Source organism: Populus alba, chromosome 14, assembly GCF_005239225.2.
Source record: "Populus alba chromosome 14, ASM523922v2, whole genome shotgun sequence".
Taxonomy (NCBI): Eukaryota; Viridiplantae; Streptophyta; class Magnoliopsida; order Malpighiales; family Salicaceae; genus Populus; species Populus alba.
Genome location: NC_133297.1, coordinates 5,892,978 through 5,902,009, shown reverse-complemented (window position 1 = coordinate 5,902,009; position 9,032 = coordinate 5,892,978). Strand labels below are relative to the sequence as shown.

The window sequence follows — 9,032 nt, the reverse complement described above, 5'->3', positions numbered from 1 at the left end:
CTTGTCAGCACGACCTTTGAGATAACCCATCTAACTTGACTATCATGATCTTTGAGTTACTTCAGTTGACCTAGCAGGTCCATGGTTGAGTTTGGAGCATCTCATATCTAAGAGTGTCATCTCTGTATACATCGTGTCCAAGTTCATTTATTCTTACTTGCTTTTTAAATATTAAGTGTTCATTGTTAAAAATTGAGTGACACTAATATGACCCTTTACCATAGAAGAACCCAAAGAATGGTGTTGAGACATGCTTATACCGGAGCATGACCTATTTGTCACCCTTCTTTATCAATCAATAAAAAACCTATCAAATTTTAGAAGCATGACCCACTTATCATCCTGGGTATGCCTCGCCCCTCACCTAACATTGACTGAAAGTATGACCCGTCTTGGACATTAGCACAAGACCTAATGGGTTAATCATTTCAACCAAACTTTCCATGCCAGGACATGCTTAACTATTTGGATTTGGGCACTAAGTAATCCAGCTAAGTCAACTACTATGATCTTTAAGGTAGCATAGCTGGCCCAGCTAGCATGACCTTCATGCTAATTCAGTTGACCTAGTAGCCTTATAGTTGGATTCGAGTCCTAAATCTAACAGGATAGCTTTAAGATATACCGAGTCTAGGTTCATCCATCTTTACCTGCTTTATATAATTAACACTCAGTGTTAAATGTCGAGTGACACTAATATATCATTTTATTATAAATAGGCCTATAAAACGACTTTAAGGCATGTTTTTATCAAAACATGACTCACTTATCACCCTCATTTCTCAAATCAATAGAAAAACCACAATACATTAAGGGTTATTGTTTTAGATAATTACTCATAAATTAGGTCAGAGAATACTTTACCATTTTCACCTCTCCTTCCATGCAAGCAAATGTGTTTCATGGGTTTAAAAACCCTTGTAAATAAAGATTTTGTTTATTGCACACATGTACCTACAATGTTTTACAACACTTATATTTATCATCATTTTCATTTAATTGTCACAAACACAACACATTGTCTTTAAAGTTATGTTTCTTATACAAATTTACCAACCTAAGTATCAGATGATTCTCATATCATTACATGGGCTTTGTTTTGTTGGTGTTCTAGATAAGTGGGGGGGGGTTTTATAATAACCTCACCAATTAAAAGAAACTAACCCATAAGGCATTTTCACTGTAATATTTTTTACTGTCCACTCTCTCACAATTAATTGTGGATTGGAATATTTAATTTTTTCTAGTTTTTCAATTTGATTTTTTTTTTTTACACAATTGAGCCATTTTAAGCTTAAATTAACACCTAGTTGTAAAGGTTAGATTGAAAGTCAAACGATCAAAGTGAAAATGACAGATAAAATAGGTTGTAGCTTTGAAATTCGTTTGAAAAAATTATTTTGATCTTTTTCACCAAGCTAGTTTGATCTAGGTGTTTTTTTTCCTTCTCCTTGCTCGATGAGGCAGATCTGGCTGCATGAATTTTTTTGGTTCAAGTTAATTTTAGTTTTTTGAGCTATTTTTAGGTTTTTTGAGGTCATAAATAAGTTTATCAATATATTTAAGGTGTTTTCTAGATGTTAAAAATAGATTTTTAAGCAAAAAAACCAAAACTTCGTTTTTCCAACAACCTTTGGTCGCTGGATTCTGCAGAAAACAAATGAAACGTCTTTTGATTTTTTTTTTATAAGTAAAAAATAGAGTGGATGACAAGTCATCCATTCCTTTAAAAAAATAAAAAAAATTAAGATAGACTCGGGTGCACGGACGGTTGGAAGGCCCACACGTCTAAGCTGTTTTTTTTTTTTAATGGTCATACACATAGGGCCACTAGGCCCACGTATCTGGGCTCCTAAAGTTTTTTTTTTCTTTTTAATATTTAGATTAAAAAATTGATAAAAAAAAATTATTGAACCCAATTGAATCCATAAGCCAAGTTGCAGGTTTAACAAGTTAATCCGCGGGCTAATTTTTTTTTTTTTGTTTAGTGCTTTTTCTACCCTTTAATTAAAAAAAAATTCAATTTCATCCTTTATTATTGATGATTTATTTTTTAAAAACTCAAACCTAAAAAAATGCAATTTCACCATTTATTATTAATTATCTACTTTTGTTATTTCGGCACCACGTTCCTATCATGGTTTTTCTTACTTAAAAAAAAAATGTTTCATACAAAAAAATTATTATGTGTTTTATATTCGTATAGTTAAATGAAGAATAATATATGGGATAAAAAATTTATTGAACACGATTACATGCATGACTTGTATTGCGAGTTTACTTGGTTAACTCGAGTTTATTTAGTTTTTTTAATTAAATGTTATTTTTTTACTGAATTTATCCTTCAACATTGAGTTAATTCAAAATTGAGCTTTCAATTTGTTTTATTTTTTTAGATTATCCCCTTGAATTTCACAAATCAACATACATTAATTAGATCAAATGTTTTTCATCTCAATATTAATTAAAAATATTATTCAATTTATGATTAAAATCTATTTAAAAAAAAAATGTCTTCAATATATCAATATCTAGATATCTTTTTGGCGTTTTAAATGTTTTTTACTCCGAATAACAGTCTAGTACGTCATAATTGGTCACAAACATCTTCTTTTGTTTAAGTATCTAGATAGTTTTTTTTAGTTTTTTTTTTTTTTTTTCTCCAGACCACGATCGATGTAGTGCATCACGACTAGGTGGAGTGTCCAGAGAAAATTGAAGAAAAAAAATACAGCAATGGAATTGTAAGTGGTGATAGACAGCTTTGATCACTTGATGAAATGGAAGTAGTTGAGCACACTCAGCATCCATCACAAAACTTGTCTTTTTATTCCTTCTTCACCATATCTTGGTTTTACATGATGGTGACGTCGGCTGACCTTTCTTATCGGATCTTCGACGTTAGACAATTGGCACGAGATTCTCCATTGATTTGAGACATTGCGAAGAGGGCGGCGGCTTTTTTTTTTTTTTTTTTTTTTTTTAATATAAATCATTGTTATTTATAATTTGTTTTTATATTTTAAATTTTAAATTTTTTAAAAAAAATTTAATTTTTTTTTCTTTAAATTAATATTTTTTTTAGTGTATTTAGATCTTTTTGATGTGCTGATATTAAAAATAATTTTTTTAAAAAAAATAAATTTATTTTGATATATTTTCGAGCAAAAAATAATCATCGCTACACTTTCAAATAGCCTATTAATATCCAAAGAGCACTCTAAAGTCCATGAAAATTTATATATTACTTAAATTATGTTGATTTTTATTTCAATTTGTGTTTTAAATGTTTTAAATTATATATAAAATTTATTTTTTATAATTTTATAATTTTTTTTACCATCTGAATTTACATTTTATTTTTTTATATCATTGCTAAAAATATATTTTTAACAACCTTGTTTTATTAAGCAATATCCATTTACAAATCGCTTGATATGAAGATAAATAATTTCACTTGAAATATATATTAAAGTAATATTTTTATTTTATTTTTATCATTAACATGTAAAAAATAAAAACTAAAAATATTAATTTGAGCTTTTGTATAAAAAAATAAAAGTTTTGTGTGCCGAGATGCATGCCATCTATTCCTGACTCATGCATTTACAACTTTTTTTCCCTGTTAAAGCAGCAAGGACAAGACTCAAAGGGGTCAACCAATTCAGGTAAAGATTTCGGAATTCCAACTTAAAACCAATTTCTTAAAAATATTTGAGATTATAAATATTTTAGTCTGGAATATGATGGGCACCAAACTTTAGCGAGGTAAGCACAACAAACAATTAATCTCAGCATATTATATATTACCAAATATTAATTGAACTATATAATATATATACATATATAGATATATACACGCACACGAACGCAAACTAGCATGTTTGTGTATAGAGTACTTCTTTTCCAATATTAGTCCAGGGGTTTGAAAATAACGATAGGGCTCCTTACAGCGTGAAGCTTACTTTTCCATACAAGTGAACCTGACAATATTTGAGGTCCTGACAGGGGTTTTGCCTTGACCACAACCTTGAAACTTCGCTTCTGCCCGGCACCAGAGAAGGAGAGGCTCGTGGGTTTTACTTGGATTTCTACTCCTTCTGGAGCCTTAATGGTTGCATTGTAGATGGAAGGAGAAGGGCCTACGTTGGTGACTGTCCTTGTAAAAACTCCCATGGTTGGTTCCTGCTCATTTTTTACATTGAGTTGCATAGTCGGATAGTTAAGAGCATCGTAGCCAAGTCCAGGAAGCAATGAGGAGCAATTGATGGATTTTGAACCAGCTAAAACAGCGAAGGAGGATCCATTGTAGCCTTCGTGGCATAAGAACTGAATGTAAGACATCTCGTCCATGTCATAGACCAGGCCAGGGTTTCTAGCTCTAAGAGGGTTTATCTGACCAGCACCATAGGCAAATTCTGCGTCGTTGTTCACTCTGGAGCTCATAGGTTTTGCTTGACAGAGATTGGATGAAAGTTTAAGCAGGGAAATTGACTGTTTTTCAACTGAGAATTGAAGGTAGGATTTTATGTTTACCTGTTGTCAGGATGGCGGATTTGATTGCTGCTGCTGTCCAATTTGGATGGAACGACTTTATGTAGGCAGCTAGCCCAGAAACGTGAGGGCAAGCCATGGAGGTCCCTGACATAAGAGAAAATCTCGAGTGCTGTGTATCACCTTTCAGCCCCGTGAGCGACCTCAAGGGAGTGTATGATGCCAAAATGTCAATTCCTGGTGCTGCAACGTCAGGCTGCGTCGCAGAAAATCAAACGATAAGTTTAGTTATCAAGTGTTAGGAATTTATAGAAATCAATCTTCTTGGTTCTTTTTTTTCAAGTTTTCTATAACATGCCTTGAGAAGGCGTTCTGATCCTGGATTTGGACCCCGAGATGAAAAGGAAGCGACAAATGGAGCAGGGACTTCTACTTCTTGGGATCTGTGTATCATTGCTGATGGAAATCTGTGTTTATAAAAAACAGTCAGCCTAAGGACAAGACAGCAGAAATTGGGAATAGAACTAAGAACAGGAATGTTAATTACTTTGTGGAATGTATATAATCATAGACTGCGTCGCTCACTGTGGCGTTGACCATGGTTGCTGGTGCCATAAAAATCTGGGCAGCATCAAGATACTGCTGACTCTCAAGAATAATGCCTTTCCCTCCAATTCCTTTAACAACAGAATCAGCACCCCACTCTCCTAACTCACACAAGACAAGCTTCCCTTTCACTTTGTTAGGGTCCAACGAGCCTGCATCACAGAACCTGTGATAAAGTTTAGCGCCATTGCAAATCTATTAAATTTTCACTGCTCGTTGCTTTACAAACAAATTAGAAGTACCTTGCACTGTCCTGGCGTCCATAGTAGCCAGCTTCAGCTCCACTAACAAGGGGGTATGATTTCTCTTTTGGTTCAAATTTGTTCACTCCAACACCCTAAGCCACATTAAATGCAAGAGCCTGTTACTTTACTATTTACACAATCTGGTATTAAAAATATATCAATGTGAACTTAAGATTCTTGAATTGATGGCAATGCTGAACTTACAGAGAAAATCTTCCCATTTCCCAACTCAACTTTGCTCCTAAACTCCCGGTTGATGCCACTGGCTGCAACGGTCAAGATCCAGGGAGCATGGTTGGCAACAGAACCAGAAGACGGTCCATCATTTCCACCGGAGGCCACTGTGATAATTCCTTTCTTCATGGCATGAAATGCACCTATGGCTAATCCATCTGATACATAATTAGCATCCACTCCACCAATAGATATTGATAGAACATCAACACCATCATGTATAGCAGCTTCAAATGCAGCAAGTAAGTCCATATCCGAGCAACCAGAGCTGACCCAACACACTTTATACATGGCTACCCTGGCGTTTGGCACCGCACCGCGCGCAGCCCCTCCTGCTAGACCAAATAGGCTGGCATCTGGAATCAGGTTTCCTGCTAGTGTAGATGATGTGTGTGTCCCATGGCCATCCACATCTACTGGAGATAAGATGTCACTGGGATCTGGGTTGCCATCGAGCTTGAAGTATCTAGCTCCTACAAGCTTACTTCAATATCCGAGATAGGGTGGAAAAAGAAAAGAAGAACTCTGAGGTTAAACCAGTGCATTAGCCAGTTCTAAAAAGTACCTATGTGGAAGAAAAAAAAACTATAAACAATTCTGTTTCGATTACAGTAAAGAAATTTACTTGTTGCATCCTGAGAAATTAGTGTAGTGGCCGCAAGTGCCTTTCCATTTTTTAGGAGGAGGACCAAAGCCATCATCCTTAAAGCTCTCAGACTGCGGAGTGATCCCTGGCACACACACCAAGAAACAGATTTTTTTGCTCAAGAAATCATGGTTTTTGCTTTTGTGAAAAGAAACTTAAAATACAACTTCCTCCAGTGATCAAGAAGATTCAAAAACCTGTATCCAGTAGACCCACAACTATGTTTCTCTCCATTTTCAGGTTTCTTTTTGCTGTGTTAGGAAGCCCGATAAAATCCCACGACTTGGTTGTGTGGAGTTTGTGGTACCGATTTGGAAACACGGAAAGAACTTCTTCCCTGCCTGAACATTCACACCAAGCCACCAACAATAAATTGGATCAAAATTTCAAACTGGAATCCATAATAGTACGAAGGTAACATACACAAGTGGAGTGGTACACATACGTGATAGCTTGCTGGCTTCAGCTTTAGATAGCTTTGCAGCAAATGCATTAAAGATCTTTGTATAGCTATATATGATGGACTCCCTAGCTTCAACATCACTGTTTCACATAAATAAAATTATCATCTGCAGATATGATCATAATAGACTATGATAGCTATGGCTATTTGGCCTCGAATCAGATATAGGACAGTACTTGTGGCCATGTACTAAACTGCATACTCGCAGTGAGCTTACCTTCTCTTGATGGACAACAGAACATCCATGTGTGTTTGCACTGCAGAGACATTATCCACCGGTTGATCTCCAAGATAAACAATGTAAAATTCCTGTCCATTAACTTAACAACGTTTAGAATTATTGCGCTGGAAAATGAATTAATGAGACGTTAAGAAGTGAAAACATTGAGATGGTTATCTAGCAAGAGATAAGTATGAACCTTCTGTTCATCTTCAGTTGCGGCAACAAAACCTAACAAGATGAAGATTAAAACGTTTGCAAGAGGAATAGAAGGGATGATTAATTTCTTCTTCGACATGTTGTTGCTAGCAGGATTGATCAAGCTGGTCTTGGTGTTAAATAACTTTATCCTCGACTGCCTCTCTTCAGGAATTCTAGCTTAGTTTATTAATAGCAGCACTTCAAACAAGCTTCAATGAGGATAAGAACCAGAAACGTGCACTTAACATCTTCACAGTTCTGGCTGATAAGGTATCAGGTTGGGAAACCTTGAAAGAAAGACAACAAATTTCCGTTGCTCTCCTGCTGTAGCCAGTCAATGTCATAGATGGATAGCTCACTTTAGGATTGCTTCTTCTGGGGAAACTTTATTCAAAATTAACTCTTTTTTTCTGTTCTTATGCTCCTATATCCCAAACCCTAAAAAAAAATACACAGCAGAGTTACTGTCAACAGTCCTTTATTACATCTGCTTAATAGAAAAATAAAGAAACCCTAATGCTACAATAACATAGAAAGTAAATAAAATAAAATAAAATACAATTACTAATAACATTCCTCGCCTAATTAGAGCAAAATTGCATAGGTTTCAGACTCGGTAAAAAATAGATAAAGATTACAGGAAATTGCGTAGAAATCAAATTATAGCATTGATTCAGGCCCCGAGTCAACAAGAGCCATAAAACCGCGTGTGTGTGTATATAATACACACACACACACGCGCACATGGCAGCTCATCATTCAAGGGATGGTATCATCCATAAACTTCCCTCAAACAAGATAAAGTGACACAACACTAAGATTTGTGGGCGATACTATGTCGAAGTGCCTCCGACCCATCAGCAAATTAATCTGAAGAGTCAAAGCCTGCTTCTGCCGCACCATTTTCTATCGATATAATAATGACTTAGTGGAAATGATAAATAGTTTTTTGCAAATGGAAATCTCAAGGCATAAAACGTAGCCTTAAAAGATCGTTGTCAATGGAGAAGTCGCTTGAAAAGGAAGCGCCGATGACATCAGGAACCCTGTTTTCCCTTAAATTCCAAGTCAAGCAAGTCAACCTTTGCAATGTTTGGATAACATAATCCAGGATATGGCCTCAAGTTTAGCCTGAAGAGGCTTTAATTAGCTTATCCTGGAACGAGATTCGCGATAGGCTAGCTAGTACTAAAAGAAGTTGATGCTGAGACCTCCTAACCAAGATTTGGTCTTTGATTTAACCAAACACAAACCTTTAACTTAAAGAAATTAACCTTAAAAATAAATTTAACAGGTTGTTTGGAATGTTTGAATGAAATCGTATGTTTGGAATTACTTTTATTATATTATTAAATTTTAAATAGAATTTAATCTTTATAACTGGTATGGGGAAAAAAATAGTGTTAAAACTATTTTTTAAAAATATTTATTTACTCATTTAAAAAATATATCTTTAAAAAAATTAGATAAAAATAATAAAGATAACATAGTAAATAAAATGAATTAAATTCCAAGTATATAAATTTAATTTATGTATTAATTGAATTATTTATAATTAAATATTAATTTCAATGAAAAATGAGATTGAAAGGCCAAGATTTTAACCGATGCGATTAAAATGAATTATTTATTATATATTAAAAGATTGAGATTTTTAATTTTATAATCAAACTCTTTTTCAGCTCCTTTCGTTTCTTTCTTACCATTTATTTTTTTAATTGACAAAATAAAATTACTTAACAAAAATAGAATATGGTCAAGTTGGGAGGAAAAAGATACTCTATATAGGAGCAATTAGCATCTGTTTGCGAGTATTGGAAGTATAATTATGGTTAATTTTTAAAGTATTTTTTATATTAAAATAATATATTTTTTTATTTTTTACAAATTATTTTTTAAATCAACACATTAAAATGATCTAAA

General features: G+C 34.0%; 1 protein-coding gene across 1 annotated transcript; it reads right to left on the bottom strand.

The window, feature by feature from the left end:
• Window positions 1–3,769: 3,769 nt before the first annotated feature.
• Window positions 3,770–7,443, bottom strand: LOC118041256 (subtilisin-like protease SBT4.14). Its single transcript, XM_035048521.2, has 11 exons — window positions 7,108–7,443; window positions 6,906–6,997; window positions 6,671–6,768; window positions 6,423–6,566; window positions 6,205–6,310; window positions 5,550–6,063; window positions 5,343–5,437; window positions 5,042–5,266; window positions 4,853–4,961; window positions 4,537–4,750; window positions 3,770–4,454 (listed from the first exon to the last, which is right to left on the bottom strand). The coding sequence occupies exons 1-11, from the start codon at window positions 7,204–7,206 to the stop codon at window positions 3,913–3,915; spliced, it is 2,238 nt and encodes a 745-aa protein (XP_034904412.1). The 5' UTR covers window positions 7,207–7,443; the 3' UTR covers window positions 3,770–3,912.
• Window positions 7,444–9,032: the final 1,589 nt, after the last annotated feature.